This window comes from Perca flavescens, chromosome 22 (genome assembly GCF_004354835.1).
Source record: "Perca flavescens isolate YP-PL-M2 chromosome 22, PFLA_1.0, whole genome shotgun sequence".
In the NCBI taxonomy this organism is placed as follows: Eukaryota; Metazoa; Chordata; class Actinopteri; order Perciformes; family Percidae; genus Perca; species Perca flavescens.
In genome coordinates, this window is record NC_041352.1 from 18,171,441 (window position 1) to 18,189,840 (window position 18,400).

An 18,400-nucleotide genomic window follows, 5' to 3' on the forward strand; every position below is an offset into this window, starting at 1 on the left:
AAATAAATAAAGCCAAAACTATGTGGAAATGTTATATTTCTAATTTGCTTTAACTAAACTTAAACTTAAAGTTTGTCTATTTATCTTTTTTCTGTTTTTAGATTCAGAGAACCAACGGAAAATGTCTGAGCTGTCCAGGAAGAAAGATGAGCTCACTACTGCTCTTGCCAAATATTCAGACATTTTTTCTACATATAGTGAACTTCTTAGTTTGCTAACCTGTAAGATTTGATTTCTTCTTCTTGTTTGTCCAAATAAGCCAATATGCAGTGGGCTACCAGACAAAAGTTTGTCCTTTTTGAAATATTTTCACATTAGGGTCAATCAATAAGTGAATTCCAAAACTGATACCAACACAATATATTTTGATACACCTTACATCAGAGAAAAGAGGAAGTATCAGATCGAAGAATAAGTTAACAAGACTAGATATTTAATACCAGCTTTTCATGTTTGACGCATTTTGCCCGGTACCAAGAAAGTATTGTACTAGTATAAAGCCAGCCCCCACTTGTGTCTGTGCTTTATTTTTGTTTCTGCCAATATGTTTGAAATGGTCTCTAACTGCAAGCACTTCTTCCATCATAGCTCATCACCTGGTTGCAAGTAACAAAGAGGCTGACCTTAGAAATGAGCTGAACAGGAGGAACGTGGAAATAGCACAAAGTGTATGTGAAAAATATTTGTATCCAAACTTTACTTAAGTATATGGTTTGTAGACATTATCTCATATATATATATATATATATATATATATATATATATATATATATATATATATATATATATATATATATATATATATATATATATATGAGATAATGTCTACAAATATATATATATATGATGACATTTGCACATTTCTTTTTCTTGGTAGATCCCAGATGTTGACAGAATCCTAAACCAGAAGAAGATGGAAGCCAGCCATGTGCTACGTGCACCCAGAAGAGTTTGTTCCCTCCGTGATAACTTCGGCGGGCAGCAGGATGTTTTGGGAATGGTAATATCATGGGAACGAAAAACTTGGCTTTGCGCCTTAAAACTAGGGATGCACCGAATCCAGATTTTTGGGGTTCGGCTGAATACCGAATCCACTGGTTACGATTCCGCCATACCTGAAACCGAATACCGAATCCTACTCCCATCCTCAGTCCATTAACACAGTAAACACATTAATGAAGTAAACAACGTCCACAGCCTCTAATATAGTATATATGTAACTGCAACTTAATGTTGAATTCACTTGCTCTTTTCACTTCGTAGGAAAGCACATCGCTATCGCCAGATGAGTGACAATTTTGTTTGGCAAATTTTCGCTAACCAGTGTAGGATGGAAGGCATGTTGGGTGGGTGAAATTAGAAAGCTAACGTTAGCTAACGAGCAGCAGCCGGCCGCTCCCGCTGTAGGGAGACTATTTAACGAGAGAACAGCTGACAGCCCGGGAGAGACACTGTCTGGTTAACACTATTTTTTTTAGCTGTGACTGTCCTTCCTTTGCCGTACCTGAAGTTGCTGCATTTTGGCTGCTGTCTGCAGATTCCTTCATGCACAACTCGTATTCTTTCGGCTGTTTCATACGCAAATGTTTTAACAGCGGCGATGTTGTGTATTGTTTAGAGTCCTTGCCACCACGAGACAAATCGGCATTGCAAATTGAACATGTAGCTGGACTTGAATCGCCTTCTTTTGACTCAAAGTACTGCCAAACAACACTTTTTCCATTTTCACTTTCTCACAGCCTACTGCATTGAACCTACATAAACACCTTCCCATAATCAACGGCGGCGTCATTACGTCGACCAGCGTAGCGCAAGCGTAGGGTTTGGTTCGGTGGAAAACAATTCTAAGGTCCTCAAAAAGCCCAATATTCGGCCGAATCCAAACCCGAATCCTGGATTCTGTGCATCCCTACTTAAAACTCAGTGTGTAGTTTCAGGAAACGGTGACCTCAATGCAGATGTGTCCAATCAGTGTTTGTCCTAATATGTGGGTGTGAAAGCAGCGTTGCCAGACTGAAGAAAGTATTCTCAGATTTTGTACTTGTCCAACAAATTATTTTCCAGGAGCTGTGTGTGTTTCACCTTTTACCTTTTTGAATGCAGGTTGGCCACCTGGCATTTGTGCAGGACGATGATGCTGCGAGGGTTATCTCATGGCATATCAGGGGTGACATGGATTGTGTCATCACCAACACGACCGCGGCAGCAATGAAGATCTTTGACGACACACACGGCAGCCAGCAGGTCATGGCCCTTGACAGTGTTTATGTAACACCAGGCAACAGGTACACCATCTGCGTCACTGATTCTTTTAAATAATGCTTAAAGTGCTCATATTATGCCTTTTGGCTTTTTTCTCTTTCCTTTATTGTGTTCTATATCTTTTTTGTGCATGTTATAGGTTTACAAAGTGAAAAAGCCCAAAGACCACCCAAAGGGACTTACCATCTCCAACTGAAAACACTGTTCACCAACTGCTCCAAACAGCTCTATTGTAGTCACTTGCGTCACTTCAACGTGCGTCACTTTGTAACACACGTTATAATGCTCGCCTAGTTGCTAGCGTGGTACTCCCTCATACAACTGACAAGCTAGCAGTACTTACTGTGCATGTGCGACTCCCAACAAAGATGTTACAGAAGTGAGATGCCTCACTCTGTAGCTAAAACAGAGAGCTCAACATAGGGCTGGGCGATAAAACGATAACGATATGTATCGCGATAGACACATAATCAATATCAATAGAAAATGCGGTCGATACAACGTTTGATAACTTGTTTTTCTTCATCAGAAGAAACCAGAGGTTGTGAAGCAAGTTTGGTTGCATGAACAAAGGCCCTCACTCTCTGGCAACCTAGCAATGTAGGGAGTGACACTCTAACAGCCAATCATGTAACAGTATCATGTTTGGTTGCGCCACATTGCTGTCTCGTGTTCTTCTATAACAGAACCGGCGTGGAGTGGAAAGTGAGTGCCGCAGCGAGCGAGGAAATTGTTGATAAAACAGGAAAAGTCAGTATGGCAGTTTTGGGGATTTTATAAGTCTGACCGTAGTCAGGCCAATGTCGTCAGACTGTCGTCCCCACCAACACTGGTAATACCATAAACTTGTTTTACCACCTTAGCCGCGCTCACACTTTGGAGCACAGCCGTATTCGCCATCAACGTCCAACAACATCTGCAGCTGCAACACGGCACAAGCAGCAGACCACCATGGAGAGGTACTCTGCATCAGCGCCTTACTAAACGCTACAAAGAAATAACGGAGGCAGACATGCTGAGCACTGTCCAGAAGCCAGGTTACCAACCTAGCACTAAACCTGCAGAAAATAGTTTCTTCTCAGGTTTCTTATATTTAGCTAACACTTTGCACTATTTTATGACCCTTTTTATTAAGCATTTCTTACTTATTCTTTAATTTTGCACCTTAATGTTAAGAGATAATTGTTAAGTGTTCATTGTGATTTTAGACCTGTTTACATTTTAATTATTTGAGTGTTTTCCATGGTTGTGTTGACATTTCTGCTTTTATAACTGAGGGGATTATAATCAGAGCAGGGTTAAGTTTAAAATAAAAATGTTTAAATGTAATATTTTTCTCCTGGTCCTTATTTTAAATAGGTCATAAAAAATATCAATAATTATCGATATCGACCGATATGAAAAACTTATATCGTGATACAGTTTTCAACCATATCGCCCAGCCCTAGCTCAACATACAGGGTGAAAAGAGGATCTGCAGTACAACAAATATATGGGGGTTTCTGAAAATTAAACCACATAAACCTATAAATACAATTATGAACCTGAAAATGAGCATAATATGAGCACTTTAAAGTATTTTGTGACACTAAAATGTTCAATTGGCTTCCCGCACTTTAAAGCTGTATTTAAGTGTGTTTATCAAGCCTAACACATGGTTCATACTGTACCTCCATGGACCATCATTCATTTCTGCATGCTGTTGGCGCCTGAGTTGCCTCCTGTGTCTTTTATTATAGTCTTTAATGTTTAAGCCTACTCCTACCCAAAGCCTTCCAACAACAGTAATTTAAAGACCGTATGGCAGCTTCTTCTTGCACAGACTGTTAAACAACCATGCAGCAAGGGCAAATTTTGTGAAGTCAAGTCAATTTTATTTATAAAGCCCAATATCACCAATCTGAAATTTGCCTCAAGGGGCTTTACAATCGGATAAGAAAAAACTCCCCTAAAAAAATGGAAGAAACTTTAGGAAGAGCAACAGAGGAGGTATCCCTTTCCCAGGACAGACACAATGGTTGTGTGTACAGAATAAACCAACAAGTAAAAGTTACAGTATAGACAATCTGGTTGACCAAATTATAGATAGATTGTAAAAAAAAAAAAAAAAAAAAAAAAGCTAAGTCAGTCCTGCTTTCATTCATCAGATTACATACAATTAAAATGATTGTGCAAATGAATGCATGCTTTAAAAACAATAGGGCAATACCATGTGAATCTTACTCCATGAGGGCCACAACTCATTAAATGTAAGTTGTGCTTTTATAATTTAAGACTTCATACATGTTATTTGTGTACAAATATTGGTGACTATTATCATGTAAGAAGGAGAGCTACTTCGTTCTGGCTGTTCTTTGTGGTGGTTGATGTTTGTGTGTTGATGGCAGTTATTTAAATGGCCATACTAGTGGTGTTGCATGTTTTTATCATAGTTATTCATTTAGCAAACCATGCTGCATGGATTACAATAGATTTTTATTTTGGTTATGATAAGTTTTATAATTTTTGCTTGAAAAATTATTTAAACAGTCGGAAATAGTTGCCAATTATTTTAGATGAACTGTTTCAGCTCAAATTAAACTTCAAAACAATAATTTAACTTCGAGATGAACCTATTACCTAATCAATAGGAAATGAATCGGCAAGTATTCGAATAATGGATTAATCATTTCAGTGATTTTACAATTAAAATGAAAATGTGCTTGTTCTTGCTTGTTTCCTGCTTCTCTTTGTTTTATATCGTAGTAAACTGAATATTGAGTTTTAGACTCTTTGACGGTCAAAACAAGACATTTGAGGACATTGGGCTCTGGGAAACTGAGATGAGCATTTTTTGTATGATATAATTTTTTGCTCAGGAGCTAAGTCTTTCAAAAAACACTATTATGGTCCTTTTTAAAAACAATGTTTGGATCACCTCTGTAGATTCTTTGCTAAAATTTGAATTGCTTACAGGCCGATGCCACACATAAGAAATGGCCGCATGCTCTTCAATCCCTCTGGGAACCCAGTCCTCGCCAGAGATCTCCTGATCTTCCCCCGTGACCAGGAGAGCTGTAACATTGGTGAGCTACCTCAAAAATATTTCCCCTGCTCAGTGTGACATTGCATAGTTGTTATTTTTTCATAGCAGATTTATATTGCGAGACCAGGGTTTCTGTGCTTTTCTAGAGGCTTCCCAGGTCTTTGTGTTTGCTGTTGTTGGGGTATTTCCTTCATGCCGCCTCTACTCCTTTTGAGTCTTGGGTAAAATGGTTCCACCTGGGATCTATCCTCACAGTGGTGGAGGGGGCCCTGTCACTGGAGCAGAAATTGGGCCTCTTTTGCCACATTCAAATTACTTTTGATATAGGGATTTTCTTCCTTCCTTCTATTATAGATGTAGATAAACATAAATGTATCGATTTCAAATAAGCCATTTCAAATAAGGTCTTCATTCTCCCTTAACCTCTTCTTTATGATTGTGAAAGTTTTTCAGTTGTAAAAAAGTTATGAATGTTAAGATTTGTCTTACCAGCTCTGACCGTTTCCTGCTTCGGTTTCCTTTGCAGCTTTTAAAAGCATCCTAGCAGACACTATTCTGATTGATGACCTGAACTCTGGAACCAACTACAGGAAGGCGGTGAGTGGTGCTTGCTGGTGGAGCCATGCCATACATTAACTGTCCAGTGGTTATTTTTCCTCTAAATGTGCTGTTGCCTACAGGTGGTACAGAATAGGATGCAGTGTCCCACCATCCTGACCAGGCAGGGGGACAGGATCAGTGCCAGGGGCAAGTTTGGAGGCGCACAGAACAAAGCCCCAATGAATATCACACCATTGTTTGGAGCCCCACTCCCACAACATTACTACACTCTTAAGGAACACATAGGTAACGTCTCTCATAGTCTTATTTTAAAGTATTTTTTTTTGTGCTGTTCATTTAGATTTTGCTTTAACTTCTCTTATTTTGTTTGACAGACCTGATCAGCCAGCACAGGTTAACTCTGGAGAAGAGGGATCAGACAGCGAAGGCGCGTGACGAGCATTTAAAAAGCATGAAGTCGCCTGAAATGCTACAAAAGCATCAAGAAATGGAGTTGAAAAAGAAACAGCTGGAGGAGATTGAGAGACAACTTGGTACGTTTGTTGACGTGGCAGTAAGGGCAGAGGAAAACATGTATACAATCTTTTTGCCTTGTATTATTTTAGTATTATTGATTTCTAATTGGTCTGTGTTCTACTTCTAGTGTCAACCCCAGTACGACCAGTGAAACGGAGTCTTGAGAATAGTGGCGAGCCATCCAGCTTCATTGCAAAGAGAACAAAGCAGAGATCCATATGAGAAGTGGTCTTTAGTTCAACCTGATAGGTTGAGCACAAAACTCTTTTTTTACCTCTTTTTTATGTTTGAGCTAATTATTAAGTTGTTGTAATTGATTTGTGTTTATACAGATTTGACTTTTGTATGTTTTAACACTTTTGTTCTATTCAAAATTGCTGAAAAAGTTGTGTGCATGGCAAAATATATCTCAAAGAACGTTTTCATTTTTTTTCTATAAAAAAACTTGTACTAAAATCTCTCTTTGACTGTGTCGTTATTTCTACAAAATAATAACTTCAGTGAAATAGAAACCTTACAAATAAAATCTTATTTTAAGGATTTGTGCGCACATTTTACGCACGTGGTAATTACGGTGCCTATTCGAAGCAAAGACAATCATTATCCGAAGTTAGCCTCCGGAAATTATGTAGGCCTATGACATTGTGTTTTTGGATGCCGAAAGGTGTGTGTGTGTGTGTGTGTGTGTGTGTGTGTGTGTGTGTGTGTGTGTGTGTGTGTGTGTGTGTGTGTGTGTGTGTGTGTGTGTGTGTGTGTGTGTGTGTGTGTGTGTGTGTGTGTGTGTGTGTGTGTGTGTGTGTGTGTGTGTGTGTGTGTGTGTGTGTGTGTGTGTGTGTGTGTGTGTGTGTGTGTGTAAAAAGGCATCTGTCAGTATGGGAGGGGGTCCAGACACGTCACATCCAAGGACGCTGCAAGGAGCTGGTTTGTGTCTGCGCACCACAGAGAGGGAACACCCGCTTCACTTGATCACAGACCTTACATACTGATGACATTCTGAAAGCATACTGGAGCATTTCATTCACATTTTAACCATGAAGCGCGGACTTTTTCACTTTTTAATAACTTTCTCTCTCATCAGCGGATCACCTTTCCAACATAGCATGTTCCGAGGTAACGCATATTCTGGCACCGAAACAAGACAGAGAAATAAGTGAGTAATGGATGTACTGTTTATATCATCTTTGCATGTTGATGAACCAGTCATTTCGACTGATTAAAGCGCCTCCTGTATCCTCTACTGTGTGTAAATTAACTCTGTCACTTGAGGAAAAGTAACCCATGCAACGAATACCCACCGCAGCTTTCTATGCCAAGAGTGATTAACGGTGATATATTTCTGCAGAAACTGGTGCGCCTACGTTGTGCACAAGAACGTGAGCTGTGCCGTCGTGGGAGGCACGGAGAGTTTCCTGCAGCCAGAGGTTTTGCCGTGTCCACCGGAGCTGCCAAATTGTGCGCAACAAGTGATGTAAGTTCCCAGAAGTCCAGGACGCTGGATGGAGGCCAGATGTTCTTTGCTTTTTATTTTTAACAATGTCAGGCAATACGGTTGCTTACATTGTACAGCGTGGATTTATGCACTGTTAAAAAAAACTTACTGTGGTGTTAAAATGCAAATCTTGAGCTTGGTCAGATGCGTAGGTAGGGCGGTAGGATGAAGCTACTCCTCTAACATTCCCCAGTGTTCTATGTTCTTCTGTGTTGTCATTATATTCTTATATTTGTATTATACATTTTTTTTTCTTTAGGGCCAAAACTAACAAAGCGTTAAATGAAAATATGTAAGGCATTGCTGTATCTGCATTAGTGATTTATTATTTCATAAGCAGTAGTGTAGGAAGTATTCAGATCTCATACGTAAAAGTAGTAATACCAAAGTGTAATAGGGGGAGGATATGGATGGTTTTGGTGTGAAGGAGAGCTTTGCTTTTGTTTGTTAGTATGTATGTATGTATGTATGTATGTATGTATGTATGTATGTCTGATGATGTATGTTTTTCTTGAGGTCTCCTCAAGTTGTTTTGTTAACTGTTTTGTCTAATTGTGAATGTATGTTTGCCTTTAAGGACCCCCTTGAAAATGAGATGCTACATATCAAGGGGTTATTCCCAATAAAGAATTTCCTATATATATACTCAGTTTCAAAAGTCCTGCAGTTAAGTACAAAAGTATTGGCATCAAAATATACTTGTAAGGACTTACAATGTAAATGGCTAATTTCAGAAATATATATTCATATACTTCTGTGCAGCTTATTGCACACACATATATATATATATATATATATATATATATATATATATATATATATATATATATATATATATATATATCTATATAAATACTATATTAGTTGATCTACATTTTGTATAAACATTTTGTAAATGTATAAATAAATATAGTGGAGTAAAAAGGACAATAATTGCCTCCAAAATGTAGTGGAGTAAATGTTTAATGTAGCATAAAATGGAAATACTTAAAGTATGAATACTTCAAAAGTGTACTTAAGAAAAAAAATGGCTCGCAATAGAGACAATTAAAGGACATTCATTCTTAGAAGAATCTTAAAAACATTATTCAAGCATCTGTGTTGAATCTTCATGAAGGGCAATATGGTCAGACATAACTCTGACTTTGTTATGTTTCAGTGTTCATTAAGCAACAAACACACTTATGAGATGTAATTAATCATCCAGTGGCAGGGGTCTGTGGGCCAACAGTGTCCTCATAACGTGGAAGTGGTGGAAAGTCTTAGCTGTTTCCTGCCAACTGCGTGATTAATTCAATGCAAATGTGACTATTGTTTATTAAGTCATAGTTGTCAACAAACAGACTTTATTGTGCTGTGACTCTGAGTTTACATGGTATTCCTGAGAGGGAGAGTTGCAAGTCTTACATTGAGAATCTAATGAGAAGAATTAGTATCTCTATTATACCGTAACACATACCATTGTATAAGCATCTGAATTTTTAGAATGTAATCATATCTTCATGTGTTGAATGCCTCCAGATATCAGACACACTTTAGGCCCATGTATAAGATTGCATACAAGACCGTAACAGAGCTGGAGTGGAGGTGCTGCCCGGGGTACCAGGGCCACGACTGCCGGGAGGTGAAAGACATAAAGCTGCTCCAAGTGGAGCGTTTGCCCCATGCTCCGTCTGCCTCGGGACATATTCCAGTCCCACAAGGTGAAAGACATCATTATAACTAAGGGAATCTAGCATGAAAATATGTGAAACAAAACAAGTAACTGCTGGAAAAATGCCAGAATAAAAGCAGTCCTATTCCTGTTTCCCATCGCTCTCTGTGTTTCTCTTTATAGCTCCAGAAAAGCGAACGGAGAACCAGAGGAACCATCCATGGGGAGTAGCGGAGCAGTTTGCAGGTCAGCCAGGTCACAGGCCACTGGAGGGTCATGGAGGATCTCAAAGTGCACAACACCTGGAGGAGGAGGTGCAGCGACTATCCACCATGGTCCTTGACATGCAAGCAAGAATTACAGACATGTCCTCCAATCTGAGACTGGATCTCCAAGAGGACGCCAGTAAAATGTTGGTTACGCTGCTGAATAACTACAGGCAGCCTGCCAGTGCCAGAGGCGCAGAGACCCACACCGTTCAGGTTCAGGACTTCTCTTTTGGACACGAGACAACGCAGATGGACGACGTCATGAACAAAATCAGCCAGGTCACAGACGATCTAGAGTCCAAGAGCAATACCCTGGATGACCTGTTTGGCCGTGTCAACCGTCATGATGAACAAATTCATCTGTTGATGGAGGCGGGGCACAACCAGCTGTCCACACCCCCTCCCCCAGCCAGTCCGACAGACTTGCGTGCCTACCTGGACGAGAAGATCCGCGCTCTGAGAGAGGAGTTAATGGAGGGCATGGACATCAAAATGGCAGACATGAAGAACTCGTGCGATTATAAAATCAGGTCCGTTCAGGAGCAGTGTGAGGGACAAGAATCCATCTACCTCAGCCTGGCCGAGCTCATGGACTCCAAGGAAACTGACCTGCGCAACGAGATCCAGGACCTTAAGACCAAGCTGGTTGGTCCAAGAAAGGAAGACACCCGTCCTGTGGAGAACCTTGAGATCTGTCTGAACTCATCTGAGAAGACCGTAGCGGCCCAGTGCCTCTCTGTGGAGGAGAAGCTGAAAAAAGAACGGGCCGAGGTTATCAAAGACCTGAAGGAGACTCTGGAGAAAAAGCTGGCCTCCATGGAGGACAGACTCACCACCCTGTTGGTAGATACCAGCACCGACTCCCCATCTGGTGGTCTTTTGACTGTTGTAAAAAACCTTCAACAAGACTCTCAGAGCTGCAGAACTGCTGTAGATGCTATGGAGAGTAGTCTTAAAGGCCAGATAAATGGCCTTGGAGCAATGGAGGGGCAACTCCTCAACTACAGCGCCAGCATTGAGAACGTACACAGCGGGTTGAGCCATCTGAAAGGCCGTGTGGGCAGGTTGGAGGACTCGCTATCAGATGTAGTCCACCGGCAGTCTCAGGTGTCTCTGATCCTCAACTCCACCTGGGGTCAAGTTAAAACGGGGGCTGAGCAGGAGGCCAAGGAGCTTCTGGAGCTTCACAGGACCCAGCATCAAGAGCTGAGAAAGCGTCTGGATGAACTGGGCAGGGAGGTGAAAGCCAAGGCCGACCACTGCAAGAACCAAACAGAAGATGTCGGGAAGGCGATCGCACACATGGACAGCCGCATTGTTAGTGTGGAGAGTTTATGCGGCAAGCTGGATCCCATCTCCGGTAGCCTCCAGAGAATCAAAGAGGGTCTGAATAAACACATTACTGGGTTGTGGACTTGTGTCAACCAGCTGAATAGTACAGTTAGAGCTCACGCGCAAGATATCGGAGGACTGAGGGGAACTTGTGAGAAACTCCAGAGCCACATCTCTAATGCAGGCAGAGACCTCCAGGTGCTAACGAACAGCAAAGCCGGGAAGACGGGTAAGTTGCTATGCACACATAAACTCACCCATTTTATTTCCTTGGTGTGAATGATTACCCGTGAAGTAACGATTTAAAGCAATTCTTGAATATATTCTTCTTCTCACAAATGAAAAGTTGAATACCTGAAACAAAACGCACTCTTGCTCAAGTCTGGTACCTGGTCTGGTATGACCACCACTGACTTATGATAGCTAATGTTAGCTAATGTTATTACAGTCTAACAGACTTTATACTGACTGAGTTAACGGACTATTATCTGCTTGTTCTACTGTATTTTACTATTATCTGTAAACTTCACTTGTGGCCACAGTGGGCGCTTTTCAGCCAAAGTTACATCGTCTTTCTTTAAACACAGGCTAAATATGATTTCTCATCCACAGAAGTTTAAGTAGAAGCTTAAGATCAATGAAATATGTGTAATATTTCCCAACATTTTAGATCATTGCTTGGACTATAGTCCGTTTGTTGAGTCCAGTAACGGGAGATGCTGCAACATTGGAGTGTGTTAGAGTGTGTGAGAGGAAGTTGAATTTTTATTTAACCATGTTCTCAGTTAAAGGAGGCAGGGTTTATTAAAGACACATGCTTGATGTAATATACCCAACTTGTGTTGAGCAATGCCTTGGCATGAAGAAATGTTGCTTCCTTGGCTATTTTTAATTTTTTTTAAACACTTTATTTGTACATTTCCAGTTATAACATGAAACAAATATATTCTCTATCTTACAAATAATCATAGAAAAACAATCCGTTAGTTTTTTTTTTTTTTTTTTTTTTGCATCCAAGTGTGTGTTCACGTGTGCCTATAAACTCTACATGTATGAATAGTTTTCTTGGGAGTAAAATGTGAGAACAACGTCACCTTGTTTAATATCATATGGATCTATTTGTTTATCCGTAATGCTGGATATTATTGCAAGACTAGTTGCGGTAAGCATATTTCAGAGTACAGATTTTCATATCAGTGCATATGTTGCATATTTCTCATATGAGCCTGCTTATAATGGTGCCTATGAGACCGAGCTGGACTTTTCTGACTCTCGCAGTTGTAAATGGGAACCAGAAGCACGCCCATAATGTTTACGAGCCAAGTCTCTTCCTCTGGGACCGGCTAGTTTTCAGTCGTTGGTTTAATGGTGCAGGTGATGCCAGATGTGATCCAGTCCAGAATCTTATGGGAGGTGAGCTGGAATGAAATAGTCCTGGTTCCGGTTCTGGTTCTAGTTCAAGTCGGACCAGAGGCTTTGCATCATGTGTTTTCTGGCTGATTCTTCAGTTTTCTCATTTTTGCCAATCTGTAATGACTGGGACATGTTGCCACTCCACCCAATGGCTGTGGTCATAATGTAATTTCATCATTCTGTCATTGGGAAGTTTTACAAGTGGGAGCACGATTAGTCATGATTTCCCACTCATGCCCAGCAATGTTACGTTGGCCATTTTGACCAGTGGCTCCTTGTTGTCTTTGCCCTGCCAGCTGTCTCATCCTATTGTCTCCCAATCCCGGCTTATCTGAAGAGAGTGGAAAAACCTTCCTTGGAGAAGTCCATTACAGAGAGATCTCCACACAGCTTATCACAGCGAGCACTAATGGCCGTCTTTATGTCAGAGCCAAGAGCTTCAGTTTGTTTAGATTAGGTACTACTGGAATCAACATTTATATCACTCTACAGTGCTTTATTTTACTCTTCAAGTCCCGTGCCGGTTTTTTTTTTTAACTTGCATGGCTGAGTTCCTTTTCTGTTGAAATAAACAGTGTGAACACTTAAAGCTGCACCAGGTCCCAAGGGTCATTTGTCAATGTGTTTACCATGATGTCAGACCGGTTGTTAACCTTAAATGACAGGGTCAGGAAAGGGACAAACACAGATGCAATGTGTCATTCATGAAATGATTTTGTTGCTTTCAGTGCTAATCATGACGTCATGGCTTTATTTTATTTTGGCTTGTTGACACAGGGCAGAAATACATAAGCCACTGAGGTTTTGCTTGAAAACTCCAATTTTTGTCAGTCAACAGTGGGCCTCCAGTGAATATGCGTTACAACTGCATGTACAGTTGCTCAAAGTTTAAAAAAACTGAATTATTAATTAATACCTGAACTGAAATGAGCATTTCACTTGATTTTTGACCTTGACATAGTTTGAAACAGAAATTGGCGCACTTTTAAAACAAGGCACCATTTCTAAAAGGTTTAAAAGTTGTTGCTAATAGTTTATTAATGATGAATCAACCGTTTAATAACCCTTAACAGATCAGTTATAATCCATTAATAAGAGCGACGTTTGGGTTGCTAGTGTTTCTTTTTTGTTTGGTAAGACTGCAGTTATGAATGTAGGTGATCTATTAAAAAAAAGGCTTTTGGAATTCACACTTTCTATTAAGCCAATCAAGTCTAGAGTTATAACTGTTAATACATTGTTAATAATTAGATTTTTGTCCTGATACTCGGGCAGGTTTTCCTAAAAGGTAAGAGGTCCATGAGAGTAACTACCTGATGGAAGGAATAGCTATCTAACACATAAATCAAGTGTCCTGCAGCTGGAGGAGGATAAACACCAAAGGGATAAAGGGATTTTCTCCAATCTGGCAACCTAAAATCATTCTCATTAATGGCTTATAACTAATGTATAAAGCAATGTTAGTAAATTATTTATCAACTATGCCATTAGGTTTAACATATAAACCCTTTTATAAAGTATGACTTATAAGAAAGTTGTACCAACAAATCTTAACACAAGGTCCACTAAATGGCTTTTTCGCTGAGCCTTCAACCACATCGCACATGTTATAATCCATGGTAGCGGTGCAAACACCCCTTATGTCCCCTTATATGTTGTTGTTATTATTATATTTTGTATAAACAATTGATCACAAACAATGTTTTTTGCATACTTGGGAGCCATACACTACAAAGTGCCTTTTCCTCAGTTAATCCTTTTACTTGTGTTAAAGCACATCTCTCTCATTGTGTTTGACAAGGCGGCCTCCACTCACTTAAAGCACCATAGAGCTCTATTATGGGGACGGGAGATAGTGAAGCACGCTTTCCTGCTTCTGACAACGCTCAGTGTTTAAGCTGGTGGGTCAGTGACCTACGAGAGATGAGGTCATTGGTAGGGGGGGACGCTCTCTGGTCAGTGGTCAAACATGATAACCCTATGAACCAAAAACAAGATGGGACCTAACAGAAAGTCCTCAAGAACAATATTGCCTGCAGCATTTGGTGGCTGCTCATTTTATACCCTCTTATTTCGACAGGGAGGGTGTGGCATCGAGGCATTTAGCAAACTCCCTTTTATCTCCTGAGTTCTGAGGCTAGATTTATTGATTCCTAAATGAAGTCTTATGAGCGCAGTGTGTTTTTTGGCTAACAGTGACTCATAAAGTCAGCACTTAACCAAATTGCTGTGCGGTCATTATTATGTGGTATGTAATGCGGAAAGTGGGCATTCTTGTGACACTAGGGGCTGTTGTATTTTGGAAATGTGGGGGGTTAAGTGACTTAACAACAGAGCCAGGGTTTCCCATGCTGCTTTGCTGGATAGATTGCAAATTTGTAGCCAACAGCAGACCCAGCTGCATTTGTTTACAGCTCACCTCTTTCATCATGACATACACTCTCGAGTACGTCCATCCATCCTGTGTTTGCCTCTTTTATCCTTGTAGCACTAGGCCTGAAATCAGTTTTGAATCCCTCCCATCAAAGGCTACTCACATACCTCGCTTTATATGAGCAGCGACACGACTAACAAACGCAGACCAGTGAAACACATGCACATGTGCGTATGTGCAGACTTACCCCCTTAGCTGTTTTATGGTTACACGCCGGTCCCTCGCCACATGTTGTGTTTAACGGCCAGACTTTTCTGGCTTCTATACTAAATGACCCTTTTCCCCGGGGTGAGGGGACAAGCTGCCTGGTGGTTGAACATGTGGCTGTGCCTTGGTATGCTGCTGGTATGCCTTTTATGTGCTGATTTCCCTGGTAGAACAGAAGAGTTGGGGGCTGTTGTCTTGTTGTAGAGCAGAGTTTGTCCCCCCCGGCCAGGAGGGTTGATTTGTTGATAAACTCCAGTGTTTGTCCCAGCGCTGGTTCTCAGGAATGCAGCGGTACATTCAGAGCTGATTCCCCCCCCCCCCCATATGATGGGAGATGGGGAATTGGTCATTTTCTCTGTTTATGGCCATTGGAACAGGCTTGGATAGTCACTCACTGTTTGGCTGTTAATGAGTCAACAGTAGCTCTGCCATACACATAAACGTATGTTTCTTGAAAAGTTCAAATGCGAGTGAAAAAGTAGAAATACAACATAGAATATCATCATCATCAGGTATTCATTTGATTTCAAGTGTATTATGAATGTTAGTATGTATTGGAGGTATGTGACAATGTTAAATGACATAATGTGTCCGCTGTCAAGAGACTTTGCTTTAACATTAAATACAGTATCTCTGTTTGCATTGGGGTATTTGATCTCAAACATTGTATGCCATGCATTTTTACTTAGTCATGTGTGACCTCCTGCAGTGGCCCTGCCGCCAGTTTGAGAACCCATTACACTAGATAAAAACGTGTGTAGCACTGCTTTATGGCAATCATATATTCCCAGAATTTCCATTTTACCCATTACAACTTTCTCAATTAAATTCCTAGAAAATATTCTGTAAAATGACCTATACCATGACATAAATCAATGCCTATTTTCCTCTTCTGCTCATAATTGAAATGTTTTTGACTGGAAATGGTCTCCAAACATCTGCGTCCATGCATCTATCTCTCTCTTACCTGCAACCTCTCCATCGCTCACTCATATCTTTTTTTTTTTTTTTTTTTTTTAGGTGTTCAGGTTGCTGTGGAGGACGGTTTAGGTAAGAGCCCTGCAGGGCCGCTTGGTCCTCCGCCCGCCTCCCTCCCACAGCCACCTGTGATAGAGACCGGAGAGGCGGGACCCCCCGGCAAGATGTCTTCGTCCAAGTTGCCCAAGGGGACCGATGGCAGCATGATACCTGTTCAAGGCTTTGCTGGAGCTCCAGGTGAGTCACGTCCACATGCACATGCACTCAGCTCTGCATGTTTCGCTCGATGGTGTTTTAAGCCCCCAACATCGACTTCGAGGCAGCGCTGCGGCGTCGACTTCAAGGCTCCTAACCCTAACCATTGCCTAATCTTAGTGCCTTCCGGGCAGCGCTGCCTGGAAGATGACGTTGGGGGCTGAAAACGCCAAACGCTGCATGTTTCCCAGGATCATTTCATGCGTCTCATTTTATAGTTTTATTTCATCAGCCTCCGCAGTCAAATCTACTGACTCGCTAAAGCCCAGCATGCCACTCATCTCAGGTAAACACTCCTTTTTCTTTGTGCTGCATCACATTAGCCTTTCAAGAGTGAATGCCAATGTTTTTGTTTTGATCAACAGATGTGAACATGGCCCACAGACTATCACCACAGCAACCTGCCTCTGCTTCAGGTTAGAATGTATTCAGTCTACAGGTTTCTACCTCTGTTAATGTGTTTGTTAGTTAATGTTTCCTTTCCTGTGTTCAGGTGAGAAGGTGTCCTTCTCAGCTGGTCTGACTCTTCCTCCGTTCCAGGGAGAGATCGGAATCATTCGATTCAACAACGTGCTGGTCAATGATGGAGGACACTATGACGCTCATACAGGTAACTGTTACTACAGTCGCACTGGCCCAAACTATTAAGCATAAACCTACATTTTACTCCACAGTTGATTGTAAGTTTCAGTTTGAACTGTTTGTTGTGAATTTAATTTGAACGCTGGCGATTATTTTGTAATTAAATTAAATTTTTAGGCTATAAACGGTATGAAAAAATGTTTAATGCCCATCACAATTAACAAGAAATCCAAAGTGACGATGCTTTTGTTTGACTAACAGGCCTAAACAACAGTACTCAATTTATTTATAATGAAATTCATACTCCTTAGTGTTTATTACACTTTCTATTAATTTTATATTTTTTTCTCTAAATTCTATAAATGACTTAACTGTTTTTTTGCATATCTTGTTAAATGGTAAACTGCATTTCGTTGTCAGAGTATCACTATTATTGGTAGGATTAATTCTCTGGAGAACATGAATGTCTGAAGGAAATTCCATGGGAATCCTAAAATAGTTTAATCTGTGTGCCCAAGTGTGTGTATTAAAAGCATATGGTGTTGTTCTCAGGTATCTTCACAGCTCCCACCGACGGCCGCTACCTGGTGACCGCTGTGCTCACAGCCCAGCGTGGTGAGAGGGTCCAGGCGGTCCTGTCTGTGTCCAATCACAGCATTCAGAGGTTGGACTCGGCGGGCTTCAAGTCAGAAGCGGCGGCACTGCCCTCACATGATCGGTGTAACTGCAGCGGTTCAGCCTCACTGAGTCTGGTTCTGTCGCTGAGGAGAGGAGATCGAGCAGGACTGGTCATGACTGCTGGAAAACTCGCCAGCTCAGCCTCCTCTGAGATCCTGTCGTCTTTCAGCGCTGTGCTTCTCTACCCCAGCCCATCAAAACGGTAGCCCCGCCCTTTTTAAAGACACCTTATACGTATAAGCCAGTGGAGTATGGTGTACATTACTGGGGACACATTAAGGCTAATGGTGATATCACATTATCAGAGGAGGGAAAGAAATGTCTTTATACAAAACAATGTTAAATGAGATTATTTCGGTCATAAGTACTTATATATAGTGTGTATACATTGCATTGTTTTATATTTTCATTGTGAAGTTTTGTCTGTGACCTAGATCTTACACATACACATTTATTTGTGGTCCACTGCAGTAATCAGTTTTTCCTTAGTATTTAAAAACTGTGTATTGTAAGTGCACAACCTAGTAATTGCTGATGTTATTGAGTTGTGCTAATATTTTAATTCCAGTTGATCCAATTTGTTCATTGCTTACTTAGGAAATCAGTTAGTGTTTATTTTCTCAGAAGCATTCTACAGTTCATACCAGTTTTCATTATTGCATATATTTCGTATTGGTGCTAAAATTTTCAACATGCAAAATAAGCTTTGATTGTTTCAAATACAGTTTGTGGTTTTATTAATGCA

The 18,400-nt window shown here is 40.7% G+C and overlaps 2 protein-coding genes across 5 annotated transcripts in view; both read left to right on the top strand.

The window, feature by feature from the left end:
• smchd1 (structural maintenance of chromosomes flexible hinge domain containing 1) overlaps window positions 1-6,773 on the top strand; it is a 30,723-nt gene extending 23,950 nt beyond the window's left edge. For 3 of the 4 annotated variants that reach the window (XM_028568871.1, XM_028568872.1, XM_028568873.1), the window contains 9 exons: window positions 102-221; window positions 589-668; window positions 878-1,000; window positions 2,104-2,285; window positions 5,218-5,327; window positions 5,814-5,884; window positions 5,968-6,133; window positions 6,223-6,381; window positions 6,492-6,773. In XM_028568871.1, coding sequence (XP_028424672.1) covers window positions 102-221; window positions 589-668; window positions 878-1,000; window positions 2,104-2,285; window positions 5,218-5,327; window positions 5,814-5,884; window positions 5,968-6,133; window positions 6,223-6,381; window positions 6,492-6,586 — 1,106 coding nt within the window. In that variant the 3' untranslated portion in view covers window positions 6,587-6,773. Of the gene's footprint in view, window positions 1-101; window positions 222-588; window positions 669-877; window positions 1,001-2,103; window positions 2,286-2,401; window positions 2,444-5,217; window positions 5,328-5,813; window positions 5,885-5,967; window positions 6,134-6,222; window positions 6,382-6,491 lie in introns of those variants that run through there. The other variant, XM_028568874.1, reaches the window with a different exon arrangement.
• Window positions 6,774-7,222: 449 nt separating this feature from the next.
• Window positions 7,223-18,392, top strand: emilin2b (elastin microfibril interfacer 2b). Its single transcript, XM_028569073.1, has 10 exons — window positions 7,223-7,285; window positions 7,443-7,514; window positions 7,707-7,832; window positions 9,375-9,556; window positions 9,691-11,337; window positions 16,183-16,377; window positions 16,628-16,681; window positions 16,761-16,811; window positions 16,889-17,005; window positions 17,530-18,392. The coding sequence occupies exons 2-10, from the start codon at window positions 7,465-7,467 to the stop codon at window positions 17,859-17,861; spliced, it is 2,754 nt and encodes a 917-aa protein (XP_028424874.1). The 5' UTR covers window positions 7,223-7,285; window positions 7,443-7,464; the 3' UTR covers window positions 17,862-18,392.
• Window positions 18,393-18,400: the final 8 nt, after the last annotated feature.